We start from the raw sequence: 26,327 nt of genomic DNA, 5'->3' as shown, positions 1-26,327 counted from the left end.
TTTATTACTCCAGCATCCAGTTCCTTGAATCAGCTAAAATAAAAGGTTCTTTATTCCGTCGTTGCTCTGATGTGCGATTTGTATGACCATTGCATTTTACAACGGCTTGCACCCTAAGAAATATTCCTATTCAGGTATAATAGCAAGCCAGAGACTGCAAGCAGATGGGTAAGAACGTTAATAGAACAGCTAGGAACTGAAAAAGAGAACCAGAAAAAAAAAAAACACGGAGAGAACTGAAAGTGCAAAGAAGGGAAGAAAAACTAGGGAAGCGAACTGCTTCCTCGATTCTCTTGTCATTTGCTGAATAACACAGGAGACTGAAAAAAGAACAATGCAGTTTCTGGTAGGGAGCTAATTTGTGTGATTACAGGCAGGAGGATTTTGGAATGTGGGCATTTGGCTTGGTGTGCACAATTAAAAGCTGGCCAGCTGGGGGCACTATTGTTCCAGGATAGATCAAGAAGAGTGCCTTGGATTTCTACGGTTCCATTAAGTTGGTTTCTACTATAAACCCAGTGAATTTAGAACAGGCTCTTTTCATGTCTCTATCATTTCCGAAGACACGGGGCAGATTCTCAGAATGAATTGGTTACAGAATCCCTCCTGATCAAAAACTAGCTTTCTTTATGCTTGGCATATCTGATTTTCCACAGCATTCCGGTCACAAGCAGTAAGGCAGTTTATATAATATTCATAAATGTACTGTGTGACGATTGCCTGTGCTAACCTGGATATATATCAAATCACATCTTTATTGCAACCAGAGACCAGCACAAACCTGGACACATAAGCAGAGGAAAATCAGGAGAAGGTTTAGTAGCCCCCTTTTCTAACCAACCAGTTTTAGTAAAAGGCATTTTGGTTGTTATGAGTTGCAGCTTGCTTCATAACATCAGATGCTTGAAATGACTGAATTGGTACAGGGTTCACATTGTGATCTATAAACCAGATGATTTTGTCGTTCCAAAACAGCTTCTTTAAAATCCGTGATAGGAGTGCCTCGGGAAGATTAGCATGCCAACATTTCTCTGTCCTGATTGTTTCGAGACTGAGCTTAAAAATAAAGGTCCATTTATTCCATAATGTGGCGTTTGTGTGTCCATTGTGCAGTGTTATCATGACATTGAGGGAATTGACTTGTGCTAGGGATAGGAAAGCGAAGGCGGATGGTGGATGGAAGCGATTGAGGAGGTCTTGATGGGATCGGATGATTCTTTTCCCATGGATCTCATTGATGAGAGTGTCATCCAGGAATCTCGATTAAAGGGAGGATATTCAGGATTTAAGAATCGAGAAAGCATTGTTTAGGCCAGCCCTGAAGATACTGGCATCCCGTGAAGTCATGTGTGTGCCCCTATTTGCAGATAAAAATCCACCTCCTTGGCGTCACGGTGAAAACCATCACGGACACAGAAACAACAGTGTTTTATAGAAAACCTACAGAACCGTCATGGATACTATATGCACGCGCTTCCAGATTTTACCCAGAATGCATCCCATCAAATCGATTTTCCATAGGTTTTACTCTGTGCATTTGCTCTGACCTATTTGCCAAAGAGATGCTCAACTGATGGAATTAATCCAGGCAGTCAGAAGACTGAACCACTCGCCCCCAACAAGATCAATAGACTGATCAATAGAAGCAAATTGATTCCTAGGGAGAACCTATTAAAAAAACAACAACAGAACAACGGGATGCTCTTGGCTGCTATCTACATCTTACAGCTCGAGCCACTCAAAGGTGTTCTTAATAAGCTGCGAACCATGCCAGGTATGGAAGTTGCACTTTCCTAGGCCCTGGGTGACAGGACTGAATTTGCCTACGGAACTCAATCTGAAATGAGGTTCTTCTCATTAGCAACCCCAGAAGAACGATGCTGCTAACGTGGGAATCAACCTTGGGTTTCCTAAACAAGGGGGTCTTGTTTAACTCTCACTTTTACCAACAGCATCATCACAGACCTCTGAAAACTAGATTATTATTTTTTTCCTCATATTTCGGCCTCCAATGAGATTCATATCGCAATCTGTCAGCCGTGGCGGCTCTCTGAATTCCACGTGGAACTAATGTGTGCAAAGCAATCAATGGATCGAGGTTTGACATCAGGACTCGAAACAAGGACAAAAAAAAAACTTCAGTGTTCGACCTTCTAGAGATTACAAAATGCACTTCGTTTAGTGACCGTCTGAAGTTACATCAGGACTGAAAAAAAATGACTTAGGACCGTTTTCCACACCTATGACTGTTGCAGCATCCCCAGAGTCGGGTGATTTACATTCGGATGCTTGGCAACTGGCGCATCTTTATGACGGTTATAGTGTCCTGGGGGGGGGGGGGGGTGTCACATGATGTCCTTTTGCAAACTTCTGACGAGCAAAGTCAGATTGACTGAACGACTGTGTGACTAAGTTAACAAATGTGGCGAGAAAAGTCGTAATGCAGGGCAAAACTCACTTAACAAACGTCTCACATAGCAATATCAATACCGGGGCCCCCCTGTGGTTGTAGGTCGAGGACTACCCGCTTGAGCTGTTTGGGATAGTGAAATTTGACTAGCCCAACTGAGCAAGAGGTTGCTGAAGGTAAAAGATTACAAGCCATCCCAGAAGGATTCGACAAACCCAATGGGTTTTCCACACATTACGATTGTTAAATACTTGTAATCTCCTGTGTAATCCACACAACCACCCTGTCGCTTCCCCTTCTATCCTACTCATCCCACTTTAGACCAGGTTTCGGATACTCCTTGCCTCAGATGAAACGAGGCGCCACTTGCAAAAGCTTAATCAAATCGGCTATCTAAAAAGGGCTGCCAGACTCAAGATTTCAGACTCTCACAGACTGCCACGTGCCACTCCCTATAATATAAGGTGGGGAAATATCACATAGGAACCAAAAACACAGACCAAAGTTCAGGCACTGGATTAAATTTCCTAGACGATTGGATTGCTTATTGTGCCCTATGACTATTATTAAGTGTTGCACCTTATGATTCTTGACTCATGTGTCTTTTCTTTTATGTGCACTGAGAGCGTTTGCACCAAGATAAATTCTCTGTGTGTCCGATCACACTTGGCCAAGAAAGAATTCTCTCTTCTCTCTTCCAAATGTCTTCAAGACTTATTGGGTTCATTCAAAATAAAAGCATCTCTTGACACGAGAACCCCTGGATTCTTACTTTAAAGTTCTGCATTCAGCAACACCACAAGGGGAACTGAAAGCTGTTCACGTGTCAATAATTAACTTCAGGTCACTAAATCAGGCAGAAACTGAGATAGGCGGCCAGGCAAGTTATCGGCCACTACCACCAAAAAGAAAACGGCCCCATAAGCATTCCTGTCTGCCATTTTGGCCTTGTGCATTTGATCGCAGAATTTAGCAGAAATATTTGTACACCCTCACCTCCCTCCAGAAAGACAACCAAGGAAATTCACTGGGATACCAAAACTCCAGGGGTACTTGCTTCTCTTGGGAGAGAACTGGCAATTTTAATTTTTGGATAACTTTTCAGGGTAGATTCCCTATTGCAGAACGTCAATGTGCATGCAATGGGCCCTCAGTTAAGCCAGTTCTTTGTGTGCCTCAGATCTGTGGACCAGACATTTAAACAACAACAACAACAACAACAAAACACTGCATCCTTCCGAGTGTATGTTCAAAATAGAAGGCTGCTCATCGTTAGAACAAGGGTCTTTGGTCTATTCCTCTCAAAGCCCCTTCCTCTTTCCAACTTTTACTCTGCTTCAGCAGTGGAAATGATTAAAATTATGCTTCTGCTAAACAGCCACCCCAGTCAAAACCCTCTATCGACGCAACGCATCTCAGCCAGAGATACATCAGTGGTGCAGATTTTCCTTTGGTTTGGCTTATGAAGAAATAAGAGAGGGAGGGAGGGAGGGAGGGAGGGCAGGGGAAACTTACAACGTACTTACGAGGAGTTAAGTCACCAGAAAACAAAGATGGCTGCTGTTAGCATTGGGTGCAGTTCTCTACACATTGGGTAAAGAAAGCGCATACTTTGCACTAACGGTGTTTATGAAGAGAATTCAAAAGCATGCTATCTCTTTTGTGACACAGGAATTGCAGGAGAAACCAGATGGCAAACTGCTTATTCAGTCCTCGTTAGTTCCTTCTGTGAATGCACATTTATGTGCCTTATCTGAGGTTTTTTTTTAAATTCATCTTTGCATGCTCCTCCTTGGGCATCACCTTCAACCAGACTTTTGAAAGGTAGCAAGGGAAAACGGGCACACACGCACTAAGCCGATATTTCAGAATGCTGCGACTCTACTAATAAATAAGCCCATTGAGTTTCATCACTGATTTTTTCAACCCAAGCCCTTGCTATCCTTTTTTTTTAAAAAAAAATTACATTTCTAACTGCCCGTCTCACCTAAAAGATTCCCACAGGTATCATCACCTGTGGTTTTTTTTAATCGTCTGTTTATTTTGGGGGTGCAAGTCCCACTGAGTGTAAAAAATCTTTCCCCAATTAGCGTTCTGGCTGGCATAATAAAACCAACTGATGAATAAACACAGGATGCCTGTAATTCTACTCTAATCTGATAAAACTAGAAATTATCTCCAAAGCAGAAGAGGATAAGGTTATATAGCCTGTCCCTCTCCCTACACACACACACACACACACACAAAAACACACACACTGTACCACCCAGAAGCTTCTGGCAGAATTCTGCCTCAAAGTGGAGATTCAAAGGTCAAAATCCACTCTCAAAAGACAAAAACCCTCACATGGTTTTCATATCTGACGACTGTTAAAAAGCACCCAGGCCCAACGGTTAACGCTTACCGGGGTGTGCCATGTGGATTGAACTGTTGCCGTACTTTGCGTAGTTATAGATGACCACGGCCGATGCGCCCAGTTTAGCTGCTCGCTTAATCTTCTCCGTGAAGGTGCAGTTGCCTCTCGCGACGAGGGCAATCCAGGGCGACACCGCGGGGGAGAAATGCGTGTCCCACATGCAGGCTTGGAGTTCGGAAGAATTGGACAGCACCACCAGCCCTCGAGCCTCCGCCACGGGAGAATGCACGCCGAACACGCCGCATTCGCACCTGTCGTTTGTCGAGGACTGGTTGAAAGTGTTAAAGTAGACCAAAGTCACGTTGGCTTTGTTGGGAAGAGCCTGGACGGCGCTGAAGAGGCCGGCAAGAATCAGAAAGCGTGCAGGGCTGGGTTTCCGCCTGCCCTTCATTGCTCGGGGGGCTTCAAAAATTAAGATCCCTAAACGCGTTGAAAAGCATTCAATTGCCAAGAGCCTCCTGCTTCCCTTCTGTGTTTAATCTGAAATTACAATCCTTCGGCAGGTAAGCAACACCGCTCCTCCCTGGTCATTAGATCTCGCACGTTGTTGCGTCAGCTCAGTTCTCACTTTGCTTATCTCAGAGGAATAAAACGACCTGATGCCAGAGCCCCAAGGCAGGAACTCAGGCAGCTAATTTTCAACCCCACTTCTGTTGTTTCCACACAACTGCTTTTAAACAGACATGCCGGCTGAAAGGGCTCCGCCGACGTTTTGAGCGCCTTTCTCTACACGGGCAGGTACAGGTGAGACCGGCTGCCTTTAGGAAAAAGATTAGTAAGGGGCTTTCTCTGCAAGGGGACATGTTCCCATCTAAATAAACGCGAGGGAATTTGAGGGGAAATAGCCAATCATAATTCTTCCGGTAGAATTCATCGAAGTTTATTTACCTTCGAGTCATTGTTGACTTCTAGTGACTGCCTGGACTGATCTTTGCAGTCTTGTTGGCAAGATTTTGGAAGTGGCTTGTCCTTGCCTCCTTCCTAGAGCCGAGAAGGTGTGACTTGGCCCAAGCTCACCCAGCAGTTGTGCAGGAGTACAATTCCCTGTCTCTGGTTCCTAGCCTGATGTGACTACACCTCCAATGTTATAGTCTTGTGCAAATGCTTTGGAGACATTTTAAGAAGCCAACAGATTCATCTGTGTTAAATAAGCCTTTTTTAAAAAAATAATAATAATTCAAAACTTTGTTAATGTATAACATCACTTTTATTTTAAAGCACCTTTGAAGTGAAACCTCGCTTCAAATGAATGTTATAAAAATACATACAGTTTGAACATACATCACTGATTTAAGGCGGTCTAGGTTTGCTACATTTTTTTTTTTTGAACCCGGGTTTGAACACTGAAATAACATGCTGGCTCTATCATTTTTTTGCAACTTAATTTTCCAATACTGGTCATAACCATCAACATCTTTGCCAAATCCTCTTCCCCCCACTACTCATCGTTATTGTGAAATAGTAGTAGGAGTCTGAAGAACTATTTGAACCAAGATGGTTTTATAAATGGATTTATTCCAACCAGAAGCGCTGCATGAACACTTCTGGCACTATATACAATTACACTCACTTGATACATTTTTATTCTTTTTTTTTTTCAGTATAAAATTTCTCAGACATCATCTTAAAATCAATATATTCAAACAGAAGCAAACTGCAGAACATTGTAATTGTTATAAAAAACATTCAAATCCTGAAAAAAAAAAAGGCAAGGATTTTGGCACCAAAAGGACCAAGTAGGGCATTTGTCAAACCTCACATTTCTTGATAGAAAAGGGGAGGGGGGGGGGCTGGAATTACTGGCATGGTCTGGGGAAGGAAAGGCAGCAGCAAGAGAGACGGGTTTTCAGGGCAAACCCAGCAGTTTCTCTGCAGCCCTGCCAATAAACTATAACATCAAAACAATCGTGCAACACAATATACAAAAAAAAAGGGACCACTCGTTTCTTCCAAGTCACATTAAAAGGCACGCTCGCTTTTTCCAAGACTGAATACAAACACACACATATTCGACTTCCCTTTTCTGGGTGACTGGGCTGCAGCTGTACTATGGCCGCTCTCAAACCACATGATCAGGTTTTACCCCTCTGCACTAGACGGGTACTCACTCGTGCACCCAAGGCAGGTTCTACTTCATTTCCATTCTGTAACAAAACCCCAAATTACAACTTCTGATTGGAGTGGTTTGCCTCCCTCCCTCCCCCAGGATCATCATCTACGGAAGAGGCCGCAACCAGATAATGATCAGCTGGCAAGGTAATCATGATCCAGAGTTGACACAGCAAATCTAAGGGCCCTGATTACAGCAATGACACCCTGCCCACTGCAGCACTCGTGCAGGCTCCACAAACCAGCTCAACATACGAAACCTGTCCTGGCTGCTCTCCTTCGTCCTACCTCCAAGCCTTCTGCAGACTGTCGATGAAAGGCGATTGAATGAGGCAACTTCTGAGGGAGGCAGTTCTGCTCCTGACCTATCCTAACGAAAGATGTCTGCTGCCCCTGACAAACTTTTCATAATCAGATCACATTCAGTCACCTAGAACGCGGAGATAAGCAGCAAAAGAGCCAGTCTTCCTTTTCAGTATCACAGGACAAGATCTGACTATCGCCTGCATTGGTGGCTTATCTTTTGCTAGTTTAAACTTAAACAAAGGTTAAGACAGCAATATGCTGTGCAGTACTTGTTGCCAAAAAACCCTGATTTGAGAGGCAAGTACCTGTCAAAACACTTCTATAAAATTCAAGTACGAAAGAAACAGAAACTTTCCTTAACCACTGCTAAATATCCAAATTAAGGATAGAATAGCAGGAGAAAAACATCCTCTTGCAAGTTTAATGCTCAGTTTACCATACATTTACGTCAAACCATGAACTATGTTTGGTTGACTACATCAACTTCTGTTATCTTATATATTTTCCTAAGGAAGACTTCAGTTTTGTTGTTATCCAGAGGACAAACATCCAGAATACAGATGACCCGTTGATTCTCCAGGGCAGCGGCCTTTATATCATCTAGTATGCAAACAGATAACGGACATGTTACACATTCGGGAAAAGCACCTACCCGCTCATCAGTTACCTAAGATTACTTCCAGAATGGTTGTGAACAAGAACAAGAAAGGAAAATAATTCCATCCCCAATAATGTGGCAAGCCAATTACAACATAGGGAAAAACCTGGCCAAACCAATTGCAGCTCCAGGGTACTTTTCAAACCCTTTGACAGCGAGAGCGGCAGCCATTTTGGTTTTAAGCAAAACCCACAGATGGCAAGAATTAAAAAGAGGGGAACGCCATGATTTACAAATCCTGAGGTTAAATAGTGAGTCATGAAATGACCCACCTCAATAGTAAAATCCACTGTTTTTATTTTAAAAGAGCGTGGCAAGTTCTTCCCTTTTCCAGAATTCGGATGAGTTACTCTCGGCAGATTTTTTTTATAGCCCCGTTTCCCAATATAAACATCTATAGAAACAAAGTGACTGTCCCCATAAAGATCTCTTTTTTGATCCTCCATTATCTGGAAGATAGAAATTCTTAATTTAGCAGAGAGAAAGTTGGCATTGGCAATTTGAACAGGATAATTTGCAAGCAACCCACACTCTTTGAGTTATATATTCAATGCCGTGGAAGGCAAACCACCTGCAATGAAAATATATTTGTTTAAACATGTGGTTGTCTCCTTTAAATTCTTTACAGCTACCAAGATAAGTATTTTTAAAAACAGGATTAAAAAAAAAAAGAGGAGGAGAGCGTTTCAATAGTGCTGCTCCCTCTTCAGAAGAAAACAGATTGGTCCATCTAGATTTAAATGATTTTAAGGCCAGGGTTTGTCAGCCAAACCCTCAGTCTGGCTCTAAATAAAACTGGTTGGAAGACAGCTCTACAATGGAGATTGTTATAAACTGAGCTATCGGATTCTTAAGACCATTTGCAATTGCTTATTTTTAGACTAGGGACAACAGCCATATGGCAAATCATTGTGATCTGGAAGATCCTACCTGGAAGTGAAAGTCCTCCTTGCTTAAGGGCCTCCTGGCAAGGTGTAGTATCCTTTAGGTGAGAAGGTGCTGCCTTTTGTGATGCCTCTTTGACTTGAAATAAGTAAGAGTCGTTCAGGAGGGCAACCTCTATAGCTATATCGTGATTTACACCTGTTCAAGGCATAAGGTACTTTCATTAATGCCAAAAGGCTGGGTTAATGAACTGTAAAAACCATCCTCAAGAATCTTGGTCATCAAACAAAGCTTTAAGTCCAAGGGTCAAAGCCTCATGCTTCACTTCTCAAAGCTGCAGACAGCTGCCTGTCCAATTTTTCCTTGAAAGAATTTAGGAAAACACCTGCATTCCTAAATGGGTTTGTTTGGGGGTTCATTTTTCCAGTGTTTAATTCAAAAGGAAATCAGTGACAACCTGACCTACTTTAAACAGATAGCCAGCCTGAGTTATGTTTCGAAATATGAGCATCACTCTATTAGACACAGACAATTCACCGAAGGGGTTCCCCCCACCCCATTATCTGCCTTCTTTTCAGACTACATTTTGAGCTGCTTCCATTGTCGTACTTCTAAAGCGAACAATACCAGTGCTAAACCAGTAATATTCCCTGTTCTCTACCTACAGCACAGGGCAGATCCTGTATGGTGCCACAAATCCAGGCATGTTTTTGATCTCCTTTTTAGCATCATGCAAGTTTTGGCTTACTCCTGAAATTCCCTAGTTTCAAGAATAATGTATTTTACAGCTTCTTTGGTCATATAGAAAAAGGTTCTTTGGGATCTACCAACCTTCTTTCCAGTTGCTCTAAAAAAAAAAGCAGAGTAGCAAACACGAATCGCGCGCGCCTTGTAGCACTTTCTTTTTCTTTTTTTGTAAAGACAAAGCTCCACAAATGTTCAATTTTCTAAGCGTGTTGAAGTTAGTAGTTACTTACCAAGAATAGCCACTTGATAGTATTCTAGAGGACAGGCATTTTCAAAGTGACTCATTTCTTCACTCGCCAGGCATTTTTCTGGCTGGAATTTGGCTGCTTGAAGATTGTATTGTTTCAACAGGACTTCTTTGTGAGCGTAATTAAATTTACAAGGGAAGCTTTCTGGGAAAATCTTGCTGAAGTTCAAGTGCTGTGTTAGGTTGCTTTTTACGAAGGTCCAGAGAACACTTTCCCAGGAATTGGGGCACATCCTTTGTGGGTGAACTTTTTCAGACGTGTCGGCTATTTCTTCATTACCTGCCAATATGAAGAAAGTCATCTGTAATGCGGAAGATTTCAAATATCTTTGAGCACCTCAGCTCCAAAGGGCTGCTTGACCAGGAAGGGCATTCAAAACAGTATATTCTAGAGCTGAGACAAGGGTCCTGGCCGATAGAAAAGCTAACCATCCATCATCTCTCCAGAGCTGTGAACTAAAAATCGTCAGCTTTCATGAATGAAGGCAACTATATGTGTCTCGGGATAATGTTGCGTGATCCAATCTTGGTCAGTCGCCGGGACCAGAGGTTTAGTCTTCTGAACTCGTCCTGGAGCCCACGCTTGGCGAACTTCTCTCCACCAGAATATGCACTTTGGGCTGTTCTATGTTTCGTATTTATATGCCACCTTCCTGTTGGTTGATGGCCGGCGACTGGCCGTTGTTTCGATACTTATTAAGCTGGCGGTAAATCAGCACTCCTGTTGACTGACAAGGGGCCCTTTTCCCAGGCACCTCTGGTCCCGTTGACCGACCCAGACTGGATCTTGCATCGTCAGCTTTGATCAAGTTTCACAAAAGCAGTGGAAGGCCAAAAAACCAAAAATAAAAACCCAATCATTGTTACCTGGGGTTATCATCTTGAGCTGATCCCTCAGTTGCACCACTAGAAATAGCATTTTTTATAACTAATTGAGACTTTTTTTTAAGCCCTTAAATTCTTCCATGGCATGCAGGATTATTTATTCTTTGATCTGATTGATGACCCACCATTTTTCTATAGCGGGCATAATATATAAGCTATTTTAAATTACAGCAATACAACCTCCAAGATCTGTTACCTAATTATTGTTTGTTTTTTTGCTTCTTACCACAGGGAAGTCATTGGAAGCCGTTATTAACTATATTTAATTTTTCACTAGATGAATTCAAATTTAGTTTTTGTTCTTACACCACCTTTTTTAAAATGCAGTCACAGGTGTTCTAAAATTTAAGTGGAGCCCTCCGCTTGGAAAAAGTCGCTCACCCCAATCTAAGAATATTTGCCAATCCAATTCCGATACTGCTTGAGTGAGTAACCTTTCTAGCTTTGTAATAAATTCAATATTTTTATACTCTATGGCCACTGACATATAGAATAGTGTTAGTCCAAAGACTAAAAAGAGATAAGCACAAATGATAATTATAACCACAAGAAGTACTAATGTAATAGATAAATGCAAGACAAATTAACTTTTATTTTATGATATAATCCTTCCATAAACAAGTTGCTTAATAGCTCCTGACAGAAATCTAGCCGCTAATAGGACAGGTCATAATTAAAGACTAAAATACATATTACAATTGTATTAATAGATGTTTTTTATGACTAGGAAAACACATTATTTGATGGCTAATTGAATGATTAATATGTTTTCTATTCTACTTTAGGTTATTTTTATTCAGCCTCTCATTCATCTTTGTTATAATAGAATTAATTTCAAACGGCAAAGGCCATAAGATTATGTGATCCAAAATGCTGCATTCATGAAATGAATGAAAGTGAATAATGCAAAAGGTTGCATTAATGATTTCAATGAAAAGTCTAAAACAACTGGATTACGCATCTCTTTCAATGCAATTTGGAAGCAATACATCCATTCAAGATGAACATTAGCCTCACTGCAGCAAACTTCAATTGTTGGGTAACACCAGCTGTCAGGGCATTGGAGTTCTCCTTCTGATCCCCAGAAACCATTGACTTTTTTTAAAAAAAATAACTTTACAGCTTAATTTAGCTGTTTTGTATACTAGATCTGCATACCAGAATAAAATATGGCAAAATAACCAGTAAGGATCTACAACAGGGGTGTCAAACTCCCGGCCCGCGGCCGGATGTGTCCCACACTGGCCACTGCCTGGTTTAGTGATGACGCCGCAAATTTGACACCCCTGATCTACAGAATACATCTTAAATGAGGGCCCCCTAACCTTTCAAGCGCCAGGGATTAGTTCCGTGAAAAGGGAAGGGGCGTGTTTTCATGGGCTGCCCGCCTCCCGCAGAGGGGGCTTCGCTTGTTTGCGTGGACCGGTTACTGTCATGCTGCGGTCCATGGCGCTGTTCCATGGACCAGGGATTGGGGACCCCTGTCCTACATCGCATTGCTACATTCATAAGGAGGTGCAACCGTTGCACCTCATAAGAAGGAATCAATCTGAAATTTTTTTAAAAAGCAAGGCCGACCTATTCTAGGCAATGTCTTTTCTGCTTCTACTCCAATAAGCACCAAGGAGCTAAGCAACACAGGAAAAATAAAACTTTACCTAGGCAACCACGTAAAAACCACATATATTAACTATGAACAATAACATCAGAGACAGAGGCAGCATATTATTATTACTATTTGCTTCCCACCCTAGCTTACTGGAAGATAAAAAGCTGTTACTCATATAACCTTCAGAGGCAAAGTACATACTTTGGTGCGTCGGCGCGGTTTCCATCACTTCTGCATTGTCTTTATTGGCATCCGAATTATCTTGCGAAAAATCGGGCAACCTTCAAAAATCCAAGCAGATGGTCACTGAGAGCAGCAAAATCCATAATTACGATTTTTAATTTGTAGAACCTCGAGGTGGCTAATCTCGTGTTATGGATCAAAAAGAAAGTATGATACAGCTGGTATGTGTGTGTATGTGATAAGCACCGAGGGAAGGGGATTCCCCACCCTTCCCATATAATTTTCCTCTTCTTCCCCATGCTCCAAAGCTATTGTTAGAAGTCCAGCTGGGGAAAACCAGATCTCAGGTGAGTCACTAATAGCTATTGAGGAAAGCAGAGGGAAGCACCAGCATCTACTGCCAATTAGAACAGGGCAAAAATGGTAAGAAACATGATGACAACATCACAGAACTCCAACCTTTACATATGTGCAACCTGACGTCTGACCCAAGTTAGTGTTAATTTACAGCATTTATGCTCCCCTTGAAGACAGAAGCTCAGTGACTAAGCAAAATAGGTAGACTGAAAGCACTCTTACTCCTTACAATTTAAAAACATCCTCATTTCAAAGGAAGCCAACAGAGTAAAACAGCATGGATAGAAGACTTCCACATTCCAGCGCTATTTGCCTCAACGGAAAGAATATATTCCTTTTCTCCCAACCATCTAGGCGGTGTAGATGAGGTTACAATGAGACACGGGTTCAGTTCCTTTCCCAAATTGTGAGCGGTATAAAACTACACAGTTTTGCAAAAAAACTGTAACTAAAAAAATATATCAAAATTGCTAGACAGCAGAATGAAATGTCACCATTTAAAAAAAAAAAACCGCAATGAAATCACGAAGAATTGGCCACTTACGTTTTTCTTTTGGTTTTTGACCTTGTCCCATATGAATGCTGAGAAGAACCAGGAGGGTGATCCGTGGTCCTTAAAAATATAGTTAACAAGTGTCAAGCTTCTTTGGAGGCGTCAATTATTTTACAATAAAACAGCTTCTTTTACCATGAGCTCAGATCACGTAATTATGTTTCCAAAGAGAATCAAAACGCTTTCATCTATTACCAATTAGTTCCGTTTTGTGTTTTTTTTTTACTAGTCTGTGAGGCTGGGTGATATTAAAACACAAATGTTTAAATGCACTGCACGATGAGGCGAGTAAGTGACAGGGTGTTAAGATGAAGTGCTAACTTTCCATAAGAGGACACCTGATATTGCTTGGAATTTGGCCCACCCTCCATCCTAGGACCCCTCAACAGGAACCATTAAAACAGCACTGAATTAGAAGGGATCCAGTCCAGCTGCCTGCTGGGTGAAGGAACCACCAGAGTAGGGGTGCCAAACTCACGGCCCACACGGGCTGGATGCTTCACAGGGCCGGCCACGCCCACCCGATCCTCACGTGATGCCACGAGTTCGACACCCCTGCACTAGAGCATCTCTGACAAGATGACAATCTGGCTTTCATCCAAGACCTGCAGTAAAGGAGAACTTTCCACTCCGTGCTGAGGGCCAAGCAGTTCCTCCTGGAATTTGACTCTATGGTTCCGGTCCTGCCCTCCCCATAGCATTCTCTTCTGTGGGCTAAACATACCCCTTTTTTCCTTTTTCTTTTTTAATAACTGCTTGGTTCCCAGGGCCCCTTGTCATCTTGAGAACTGAACTGGCTCCATCATTGTCATTTTTTTTTAAACAACGATACTGAGAAACACACACACAACAATTCAAGTGGGATCTGACCAAGGCAGAATGAAAAAGCATTCGCATTTTTTAGCAGCTGCATCACACTGCTAGCTCCTTGTCTAATTTGCGGCGGGCAAGGACATCCAGATGGTTTTTATCTATACTACTGATAAGGCAAGACTTCCCCATTTTTTATCTGTCCCTCTCCTTTTTCCTACATGGATGCAAATCTTCACATACACCCCTGTTAAGTTCCATCCTATTCTTTTCAACGTGGTGAATATTTTTCGGGCCTGGCCTTGGTGCTGCTGTTCAGGGTGGCTTACTAGATGGGGGGGGGTGGGGAAGGGAGAGTAGAAGATTCTCTTTTGTCAGGGAGTCAGATGTGTGTGTGACATCTCAACAGAGTCAAGGAAGGTGTCTTCCAAATTTTTGACACCCCAAGGCCGAAAGGTTTGCCATCACTGGACTGTAACCTAAAATACACAACTGCCAGAGAAACTAGAGGTTCTGTTCCACTTCAAAAGCAAACACTTCCTTACTCTACAGTTGAAATATGTCTCTTTGCACAACTCCTAGTTGCTACGGTTTGTTGCTCCAGAGACGGCGATTTCTGCTTAGAAGTTGATTCTCTCACTTGCGGGTGTTCCGACAAAGAAGTACCTACTGATGAGCTTTTCTCGATCTGCAAAAATAATGTTAAATCAGATTTACACACTGTCCACCACTTAGTGCTTTCCTCTTTTTTTTTTTTAAGGCTAGATTCAGTTTCGTTACCGCAAACAGCAGGATCAATTCAGCAGGAAAAAAACAACAACAGCAACATACACACACAGGATTTTAACTAAGATATAATGTTCTGTCTCAAACACATAAAAACCTTCCAATTTATTTCCACTGCTTTAGTCAAACAACGTAGAAAACTATGACATATATCAAGATAGTTTTTAAAAAGGACACGGTTAGCACGATAGCTTAAACCATAATTTCTAATTTTACACATGTTCAAAATAAGAGGAAAAAAAATAAATTATCGCTACAGGCTCCTTAAATTCAAATACAGAGTATCTGTTTCAATCATACTCATACAGTCGTAAGTGCTAGGCTATTAATGCTGAAGTACCATACCTGCATTGGGGATTCTCCTGGGGCATCCTGGGAGGTACTGCTACAGCTGACACATCTCACAGCACTAATTATCCCTTGAAAAGCAATGTGCTTCTGTTCCCTGTAGTGCAAGCTGTCAATCTCCTTCTCAATTTCACTGAGGGATATCAAAACTAATTTTTCTGAAATGCAATTTTTAAGGAAGATAGCACCAAATAAGTTCGGGGAGATAGAATTCAGATGGCAAATAATGTAACATGTTTATTGTTTTTAAACTGGCACAGCACCCGTTGGAGTAAGTCCATTTTGCAAACAACTGAGAAAACCCCGCTGATGGTCTGTCTCGAGTACAACCCGTTAGCCTCCCTTTAAGGGCACAAAAGCGACAGACAGCCTTATAAAAGGAGGTTGTTATGGGATGTGCCCACTATTATGGGATGGGTCCAGTGTTCCCCTCATTCTCATCCCATTTAGGACACTTTTGTGTATCGTGGAGTAATCCCCCAACCATCTCAAATGACCTGCCGTGTGGGTGAGGAGAGAAGGAAACAAGCCTTTTGACAACTGTCATTCTATCATGACAAACCAGAGACATTCTCTATTTGAATGATGAGCTTCTTTTAGATGACACCATATAGGTCACTTTAAAATTCAACCACCGTCCAGCTGGTTTTTTGTTTTTTTTTGCGTGGAGCTAAAATACGACTCCAGTTAAATTATTAGTCTTACAAAGTTTAAAAGGGGATAACGAATGAAGAAGAATTGTTACGTTTTGCTACAGCCTTAACTAATGACAAACTCTCAGCACCTATAAATATGGAGACTCAAAACTGGCCTGCAGAAGGAAATTGGCATACCATTCATATTTTTACAATATTCTACAAATGTACGTGGGAGTGGCGGGAAACGATAGTATCCCCCAATGACAACTCTGTCCACGTAAGAAGCTTCCTCTTGGGTTCTCATCCACTGGATAAAACTTTGCACTTTTGGATCTTTTATATATGGCTGGCCCTTATGCCATCCTATGTTAGAGAAAACAGCAAAAAAAAAAAAAGGCATGGCAGTTAGAATAGAATATAGACTAGACTCGAATATAGAATAAAATCAAATTGACTCAGATAGAATAGGCCAATCTTTTGGACCTCAGGGACCACCAAACTCATAATTTTAGATCCCAGGGACCACGAACTGGTTCTGTGGGTGTGGCCTAATTTGTGGGTGTGGCTTGGTGGTCATGTGACTGGCTGGGCATGGCTTGAATGTAAATATTATAAATATATAAATATTGAATTTTTTATTTTTTATTAAAAAGCAACTTTTATCCAAAATCAGGCAAAGCAGGCAGGCAGATTGAGTTGCTCACAGAATCATTCAGTGATCTATCTATCTGCCATCGGCTAGCTCAGTCTCTCAAATTTGCTTGCCATGAGTCTGCACTGAATTTGCTTGCAAGCAAACCTTCAGTCCTAAGGGAGGTTCGGCTGTGCTTAGCTAGGAAGCAAAAAATCCAACCATTTCCTGCTTCCTAGCTAATCTAAATCTCCCAGCACAGCAGAACAGATGATGGTCGGAAAAAGGAAAAATAGCAACTTAGCAGGCAAGTTTGCTGGGTAAGGAGTGAGTGGGTGGGGAGGGTTCTTGCGGGCCATGTGGGCGGCGCAGCCTTGTGTTTCTGCACAGCCTGGATTAATTGCTTTGGGGGAGTGCTCTGGGGGTGAGATTTTTCTGTGGCCCACCAAAATTTTCTCATGGCCCACCAGTGGGCTGCGGCCCACCGGGTTGGCGACCGCTGGAATAGAGAATATAGAACAGAGTGGAACAGAACAGAATAGGAATAGAGAATAGACTAGAACATACAATATAGGATTCAACAGAATATAGAATCCAATCTAAACTTTGTCACTTTAAATACACACTAATTGGCATATATTAAAATGAAACGAAATAAGAACGCATGAGGCTGTCACTCTTGAGAAAACATCGGTGGGATGCCAAATTAGGGGAAGTAATAAGCAACTTGGGGCTGTCTCAACTGGCAAGATTCTCATGCAAGGAATAAAAGGGCACTTTCAGTCCTTACAATTACAATATGCAAAAGTGTAGCATGGGCAACAGAAACTCATAAAAGAGAAACAGAGGAAGACAACCGACGTGATTTGATAGATTAAGATTAGAGATAAAGTTAGATGTATTTATAAAATATGTGGGGTTTTTTACCTGTAAAAAACATCTGAGTTTTCATAGATGTTGTTAAATAGGCTGCACTGCAGCCATTCTCAGAAATATTTTGTTCCACTCTCATCTGGGTACATACCAAGTACTTCACTAGAGAAGGAGAAGCATCAAATTACCTCTTCATTTATTTATTTGGCTTAGAAGGTACTCCAATCAAAGCAGATTCAAAATAGCATACAATTCCCCATTTTTAGTTATTTGTTTATAAAATGTATTGGCCATCTTACCATAGGGTAACTCTGGGTAGTTTACAGTTACATCCAAGTTAAAACGTAAGAAGTTAAATATCAAACCTTAAAACCATTTTTGTAAATCCCAATTAAAACAAAACTAAATATTATATTACATACAATAACTATATCAAATTGACCAAATCAATTTTTACAAAGATGACTGGCGCCTATCCATCACTGAAATTGGTTGATGATGATACATGTAAGTTTTTAAATGGTAAGTTTTGAAACAGAAGCGATCAAAAGTGAACCAATTATTATGATTTGTCAACCTAACTCACTTTCTAATGTTTTTCTGCAGCATTTGAATTATTTTTTTTTCGGAACTCTTTCTGCCTTTGGCCCAGTGCTCATACAGTGCAGATTAAGAGAAAAGCGCAGTATCTGGCCTCTATCAGTGTAAACTACAGGACACAATCTCATCTGCAGAGATGCCATGCGACACTGAAAAACATCCTGTGTGTACAGGAAACTAAAACGTTGCCAGATGAAATGTAGAGACAACTTGATTGCCTAGATTACTAGAGGAAGCATTTTTGGGAGAACGCTTCTATTATCACCTGAAATCTGAAACTTATAATATTGCATCAGCTCCTTATGAGAAACTGCTGGTCACCGAATGGAGAACACTTCCTGGAGAAGCAATGTGGAAGAGATGGGGGAACACATGTTGATGGGGGAACACATTCATGCCCAAACTGTAAAATTGCCCAAAAGCATGCAGCAGATTATTAGATGGTGGATTTGATGAGACCTTTGGTGTGTCCAGTATGATGGTTCTTACTTTTTAGGTTCATATTTACACATCTTTTAATTTATGATCAATAACAATGCTCTGAAGTCCTGACAGTTGTCACTAAACTGCAATGCAATCTTTACCTTCTCTTGTGAGATAAAGCTATGGACTACAATGAAAGTTTATAAGCATTGATAGCCACTTCCCACTACCTTATTTTCAATCAGAGGGAATATGGAAGGAAAAAGGAAACAGGAGGTATATGCTGTCAACTGTTGCCACACCAGTTCTTACAGTGTTCCACTGATGTTACTTAGTTTGGTAATGAAACGTCTGCAAGAAAACCACCAAGGTTGGGGAGCACCAAGGACCCTCAGTTCAACCCCAGGCTACAAATATTCTCTTCTCCTGGCTAGATATATGGAGTTTAGAACCAATGGAAATCCAAGAATTCTTCACAGTTCATCCTTTCTACTGTGACAGAAAAAATATGAGTAATTACCCAATACTCCCGACTCCTCAAATTCCAAACAAATTTGACAGAAAGCAATTACATTAAATAGAGATTTATAGAATACATACTTGGGTAAATTTGCTCAAATATATCCGGCTGAGATGTGGAAAACAATTCTATTATAAAAGGCTGCTCTGAGGTTCCATCAACAACATGTACCCAGCGATAGGTCCAAAAGTCATCCACACAACCTATATAGACAAAATAAATGTTAATTGATATTCTACGTGTATTTTTACAGCCAAACATATAATCTTTGAAAATACCTTTTTTCTTCTTGCGCTCGACCCGTCCAACATATTGTACGAGTCCAATGATGTCACAAAACTGATTTTGTGCTAAGTTATCCAGTTCAGATCTGGGATTCAAAGCACAACAGAATTTAGGATATCAAACAGATAAAAGCCATCCACCTGATTCCAGAAATTTATTTATCCAAGAAAGTCACTAAAATGTTAGTGTTCAAACAATACAACAAGCTGAGCTATGACTTCACCTGAGAATTCGGTTCTCCCAAACTATCTAACCACTAATGCTTGTGAGATATTTGAAAACTTTATGGTAAAAAAATGGCAACTGTAGACAGGTGAGTTTTGGTACACTTACATCTCACACACCAATTTGTGTCTCCTTTTTAGGATTGGGAGGACTCTTCCTTAGTCCAACCCTATTTGGATTACTGTAATGACTCTGTCTTAGAAAGCTTTCAGAGGCTACAGGTGATGCAAAATGAAGTGGTCCAGGCAATGATGGGTTTAATTTTGATACTCCATTAGATTTATTTTATGGGCGGGTTTACTATTTTTGAGAGGCATTTTGGAATTTTTTCGTATATTTAACTGCTCAGTGCTTGTGGGAAATAGATGGCATACAAATAAAATTAAAGTAAAAAGTTATTCATCGTGCAGTAGCTCTATTCATTGGAAATAAATGAGCAGAGAATCCACTGCTTCTTTTCAGAATTTTACCCTCGCTTTTTCTAAACTGAGAAAGCCATCATGTCACACATGGGCAGCAGGCTTGTGGCAGTAACATTCACAAAGGCAAGTAATAATAATCTGTTTTTGTTGAACCATCTTAACACTGTTGATAGTACATACAGAATTAATATCTACTACCATATAGCATTTGTAAATGTCAGACTTTCACATCTCCTTGTCAATTTTTTAACACTAATATTCCAGTCTGGAAAAATAATTTGTGAAAAAGAGACATAATAATAATAATAACAATAGTAATAACCTTGTTACAAAATGATATTCAACTTCGGGCAACTTCCATTCTGGTTTAATTTTATGTTCTGGAATGATGTTAATTTTAGCTGGAGGGTCTCGAACGTTCAAAGCAATTTCTAAAAAAGAGTTAACCAGATGATGACAATTATGTTTGACTGGATTACCAGCTACATTAGTTTTGTTCTAGTCATTTAAACATATTTTTATAAAAGTTTGTTTTATCCAATTTTAAACACTCTAGGGAGGGCGTGTGGCAAGTTGCATAAACATGATGTTAAGAGAAACTTGAAACAGGGCTTCAAAGGAAAAGAAATCCCCCCAAAGTAGCAGCTATTTTAAACGGTTGCAGACATAAATCGCATTTGTACTTCTTGGGAATTAAATCTAAAAAACAGCTCTACTACCTCCCTACCCTTGTTCTTTTCTTCCATCTGTAACTTCCTTTTTTTATTTATTAGACTTGTATGCTGTTCATCTCGCCTTTTACAAAACTGGCCTCTCCAAGGTCACTTAAATCACGGATAAATTACAAGAGATGTGCTACAGGAAAGAATGTTGATATTGGAGCAGTAGAAATCAGCCTGAGCACTTAGATATATACAAGAAACACATAAAACCGCTAGGTGGGAATTCTTTTCAAGAAAACCACAGCTCTCCACAAGTTTTTTCTTTCTTTCTTTTTTCTACCAGCTGGGGAAAGAAAGCACGATTTAGCAAACTGTTCTACACTGAACAATGGTTATCAATATTCATAAGCAACAGGAAAATTTGGTTATAATAATCTCAAAGGAACCATGATGGGTGTCTAGGAAAGCCAGCATTTATATTTGTACAAACTCCCCCTTCCATATTCTTCAATTAATGCATCAAGACATTTAAAAATAATAAATCGTTCATAGTGTAATGAGCTAATTAGTGCAATTTAAGCAATCTATTAGAATTGGCCATGCTATGCTTTTACCGTGTACTTCAAATTATTTATTCAATATTCTAACAACAGCAACCAAAAAAGAGCCTGCTAAATATATGATAGATCATGAGCTATTTAGAGACTACTTGAGCATCCTATTTATGCCACAGGAGGCCTTACTTTTCATTTTAATACTCTGTTTAATGTGCACCTATCCTTCACTTGGACCTCCCTTCCTCCAACATTATTTTTAACTCTGTATTACTAACCGAACAGCACTTCCCGGATACAAAACAAAAAAAGTCTACTTCCACTGACCTATTGAGAAATAGATTTGGAAAGTCTCAGACTGATGAACTTGAATCTAATACTTCTCTAAGACAATTAGAATCACTGTCAAACTGTTTACATTCATCAACAGTTTTTTCCTTTATTGCTCCTTCTGACCAACAAAACGTTTCACTTTCTTGACTAGATTTTGTTTTATATGCATATGTAATTATCATCTGCCTAAACCAATCCACTGCAGGATGCAGGCTTCTTCTGGGAAGGTTATGGGCTGAAATCTACCATGCTGTTTCGGTGCATTTTGGTAGAATGAGGCTTTTTGACTTCCAGGTTTAGATAGGACTGAGAATAACTGACCAGATCAAAGTCACCCAGCCAATTTCTGTGTCCAAAAGAAAATTAGAACTTTAGAAAAATATAAGATGCAAGCAAATCAAAATAATTAGAAACTAATTGTGGCAGGCGGAGCCCTCCTGAGAAGAGATGGATTAGATACAGATCCCACGTTGTGTAGCCAAGTAGGGAAATGGCTTCCTGCTATTTGAGAATGATTACTGCAGGAGAGTGATTGGTTATGACAGTCGGTTCCTTCACGGCCTGAAGTAGCAAACAAACATATATTCTTTGTCTCAGATAATCATTGTATACAGGCAAAACGAATGGTCAGTTAGACCTTTGTTGACCAACTGCAAACTAATGGATTTTCTCTAAAAGCTACTACCCCGCCCCACCCCCCAAAAAATCATATGTGGGATACTTAACCTATTGAATTGAATCTCTTCATATGCAAAACTTCAGGACTTGACTGTATTATAGAACTTTTTTTAACAGCATATTTTTCAAGCAGCAGGGCTGCGCCGATTTTCATGCTGTTGTACCATTCAGGGCATAAAGAGCCCCATAACACCATTAACACCATGCCAGATTGATCAGCTACATCAAAATAAGCCTGCAAATATAAGAACATTTACTCTTAAAAGTTAAAGCCCACATTACTAAAATGTTATTTTAAATGCCTGAGGTTGAAGCATGCTTTTCATTCTATGCCCTTTGCTCCTAAATTTATCACCGAAAATATATGCAACATGCTTCACAAAAACAGAAGCGTCACTGCCCTTATTCAGAAAGCTTTTACATTAAAGGCAAGATTCTTTTCTACATTTCCCTATAAAAGTTCAGCAGGATGTACTTTAATCAAGAGTATACAATATATTCATCTGTGAAATTCCAATCTTAAAAGGAAAAATTTTCACAGAAGCTGAAACTGGGAAGGAACAAGAGGGACTGAAAAACGTAGGAACACAGGGCTTAGTACCAACAAATGAGAGTATTTGTAGCTCAGGGTTGAAATGAGGGATCCTTGGTGCTCTCTGAACTTGCTTGACTAGCACTGATGATGTTACCTAGTTTGGGTAATGAAATCTTTGCAAGAAAACAAGCAAGCTCAGAGGGCACCAAGGACCCCTCAAAGGCTTCATTTTATGCTTTAGTACACATTGTGGTCAGATTAATAAATGGAAAGTGAACAAAAGGGATGAGCTTTTTCTTCTTAAGATAAGAATCATCACGGTGGATACCATGGGAATGAGCCTATACAAGATGAAGCTCGTTTAGCAGACAAAGTGTCAAAATAGAACACAGTACAGCATCTGAAAACAAACAGTACCAAAAGTAACAACGTACTTAAGGGAAATTTTCCGGACCCTAAACTACTCATGCCTGCAGAAGGCATGTTATTTCTATATAACTGTTACAGCTGATGCAGAATCATACTTGCCTTCAACATTGGCTAAGCAAAATAAACACTTCTAAACAAATGAAATGGGTAATTATTTAATTGCATGTTATTGTACTACAGAGGCATGTGGGGATGACATCACGGCACAAGCGCCGCGATTTAAGTACTGGCGTCAGACAAGTAGCACATAAAGGGGGCATTTGGACGATGACAAATGTATCATCATTTTGGCGTCACTCTACTTTGCAAAAGCCACTGCTGACGTGGTGAAGTGTTTGGGTTTGTGCCTCTAAATACATACACAAGCACATTTGGTTGTATTTTACAAGCTCTCAACTATGTTTACTAAAACATTAAGTCAGCATAAAAATGATTTGATGGACAACTGAGGTTTATCCATCTGGGATTCGAATATTATTAACATAAGAATACATTTTAAATACTAGGTTTTTTTTTAAAAAAAACACAACCCTCTGTATTGGAACTATGCCTACCTGATATGGAACATCTAACTTTGTGTTTGGTTTTCCAAAATAACGTAATCGAGACTTATGGATGATTCTGACACGCAACGGTGGAAAACTGCATTTGCTTTGCCATGTCATAGCCAGAATAGAGATGGATATTGGTTTGAATTCTATGGAGGAAAGAAGAGCAGAGTAAATATGAACTCAGAACTGGTAACGCTGCAATGAATTCATTGCTTTTATATGATAATACTAGAAATAGTAACTTCAAAACCCCACCTGGGTTAAGTTAGCTATTGCTACAGCATAACTCCTCTAATACTGACTCAAAAGCATGCAAAGTCAGCTGTTCGATTCAGATTCAAAGTCCCACATCGAAAAGCATTAGAGCATTATTAAAGGCAAAGCTAGTCGACAAATATTGAAAATGCAGCAATTCAAATCCAACACCAAACCATAGCTTAGTGTTGCATGAAAAAGCAGAAAGCTACTTCAGATTTATGTACTTAGCCCACAAGAGAGCAAGAACAGAATCTCTGTTGTGGGAGGGAACTGGAGGGAAAGCTAAAGGCAGACAGGATGTAATTCTAATAAATAGACTATGATTATTCAAGTGAGAGCTTGGTTGATGTAATGGTTAAAAAGCACCAGGTTGGAAGGCCCTGAATTCTAATCCTGACTAGGCACAAAACCAGCTGGGTGTCTTTGGATTGGCCCTTCTCTCAGCTCTAAAAAGAAGGCAGCAAGGACAAAAACCCTTCCAAGAATGTTTGCTCATCTTGACTTCAAGGTTCCCTTGAAGCTCTTAGGACAAGGACCTTCAAACTTGGCAAGTTTTAAGACTTGTGGACTTCAATTCCCAGAATTCCTGAGCTAACATGACTGGAGGAGGAATTCTGTGAGTTGGAGTCCATAAGTCTTAAAACTGCCCAAGTTTGAAGGCCCCCGTCCTAGGGAGAAGTCCAGGCAAGTTGCCATATATGGCCATACATGATTCCTTCCTCCGATTTTGGCCAGGAGCTGTTGTGCTACTCCGTATCTCAAACCATAGTTTAACCAAGGCTTCTTCCTGGATGGGAAAACCATGGCTTGGCATCCTGCCCAAACCTCTAAACTAGATAACCCAATCATTTTCTGAGTCTAAGAACAGTTAAGAAGCATCCAAGAACACCCCTCTTCCAATGTCATCTCCGCTCTTCTAATGTCACCCCACGCTTCCGAATAATCTCAAGGCCACTCCGTGCTTCCAAAGTCATCTCAAGGCCACTCCACGCTTCCAAATGCCAGCTCCCACGTCAAGGTCACCCCAGGCTTCCGGTGCCATCCCCGCCCTTTCCCTCCTAGCCTTTCTCTGGGCCCTGCCCCCTCCTCCACTTACCCTCCAGACCGTCCTCCCTCAAGGGCTTCCTCTCCACCCAAATCTCCCCAAAGGGATCGTCATTGTTCCAGAGAGGGAGGTAATGCTTCCTTCCCCCTTTCAGGGGCAGGATGGTCTTCGTGTGGCAGATTCCAAGCTGGGAGGTAGGGCCGGCGAAGGCCGAAGCCCCCTCTAGGATTTCCAGCTCTTCAATGCACACAAAGCCCGGGCTGAGGCTCCTTTCGTTGTACATGTAGGAACACTGGGTGATCTTCAACCGCCGGCCAGCGCCCAGCCCGTTTCGCTGGACCAGGGCGTTCAGCTGGGGGGCCAGGAAGCACTTCTCCTGGTAGGTGCCATCCGTGATGGTCACGTCATAGTAGTAGGCCGGGCAGGAGGCACTGGGCAGGGTTGGAGACCCCTCGGCCATATACCTCTGCAGGAGCAGCACCGTCACAGGGGCCGCCTCTGGCAGGGAGACCCTCATGCCAGAGGCTTTGAGGACGAGGACCAGCATCCTCTGGAGCCAAGGGTCAGCACTGGGGGTTGGGGCACCACTTGGCGGGTCTGGGGCCACCTCAGGGCCCAGGGCCCCTGACACTGTGCCCATTGCCCCGGAGATGGGGCCCATGGCCCCTGACCCGGGGCCCTTTTCGGTCAATTGGCTCCTGGGGACTTCCCTAGAGGGGCTCCCCTGGGAGTCTTTCCCCGTCAGGCCTGCAGCGCCCTTCTCCATTTCCCTTCCAGACGCGTCCCTTCCCCTCCCCGTCACCGCGGCGAGCCTTTAAAGCCGGCCTCCCCGGCTTTTCCCCCTCAGTCTCCGCCCGCCCCGCTGAGGCGGAAAAGAAGCCTCGGCTTCCCCTTAAAGAAGGCCGCGCTCGATTTCGCCGAGCGCCGCCGCCATGGCTAAAAGGGCGGGGCGAAGGCAGGGCGCAACAACCGCTCGGTTTGAACGGGCCAATAGGGGCGCGAGAAGGTGGGCAGAAAAGCAGCTCCAAAAAAGGGGGTGGGGGCGGGAAGGGGCGGCCAATCAACGCGCGGGAGGCGGGATTGTTAGGTCGAATGTTGCCGGGAGGGCGGGGAGAGAAAGGAGCGGGGGGGCGGTGCTCTGAGCTAGGGACCAATGAGCGCGAAGGAGGGCGGGGACCAAAGAAGGAAAAAGTTTTCTAATTCTTTGCAAGTTTGTCCTAGTGTTAGAGGAAGCCCCATAGCTTCCCAGTGTTTTTTTTTTAGGGAAAAAAAACCTCTAAGATTATCGACTTAAAAAGGGCCATTAAGTTCTGGATTGGGTTGAATGATAAATCACTTTGAAGGGGACCCAAATTC

General features: G+C 41.6%; 2 protein-coding genes across 2 annotated transcripts in view; both read right to left on the bottom strand.

The window, feature by feature from the left end:
- RNF128 (ring finger protein 128) overlaps positions 1 to 5,787 on the bottom strand; it is a 42,334-nt gene extending 36,547 nt beyond the window's left edge. The window contains exon 1 of the mRNA XM_087941149.1: positions 4,815 to 5,787. Within this exon, the coding sequence (XP_087797275.1) occupies positions 4,815 to 5,217 (403 nt within the window). The 5' untranslated portion in view covers positions 5,218 to 5,787. The remainder of the gene's footprint in view (positions 1 to 4,814) is intronic.
- Positions 5,788 to 6,322: 535 nt separating this feature from the next.
- On the bottom strand, positions 6,323 to 25,928 carry RADX (RPA1 related single stranded DNA binding protein, X-linked). Its single transcript, XM_026702876.2, has 15 exons — positions 25,023 to 25,928; positions 23,672 to 23,814; positions 22,202 to 22,388; positions 20,249 to 20,357; positions 19,273 to 19,364; positions 19,075 to 19,197; positions 17,506 to 17,613; positions 16,143 to 16,310; positions 15,307 to 15,467; positions 14,721 to 14,863; positions 13,357 to 13,425; positions 12,474 to 12,553; positions 9,762 to 10,058; positions 8,830 to 8,982; positions 6,323 to 7,841 (listed from the first exon to the last, which is right to left on the bottom strand). Exons 1-15 carry the CDS (start codon positions 25,735 to 25,737, stop codon positions 7,702 to 7,704), a joined length of 2,688 nt encoding a protein of 895 aa, XP_026558661.2. The 5' UTR covers positions 25,738 to 25,928; the 3' UTR covers positions 6,323 to 7,701.
- Between the last annotated feature and the right edge of the window lie 399 nt (positions 25,929 to 26,327).

Source organism: Pseudonaja textilis, chromosome 12 (assembly GCF_049901715.1).
Source record: "Pseudonaja textilis isolate UNSWEBS1 chromosome 12, rPseTex1.2, whole genome shotgun sequence".
Classification (NCBI taxonomy): Eukaryota; Metazoa; Chordata; class Lepidosauria; order Squamata; family Elapidae; genus Pseudonaja; species Pseudonaja textilis.
The sequence above is the reverse complement of the archived record's forward strand: the minus strand, read 5'-3'. Positions and strand labels throughout refer to the sequence as shown.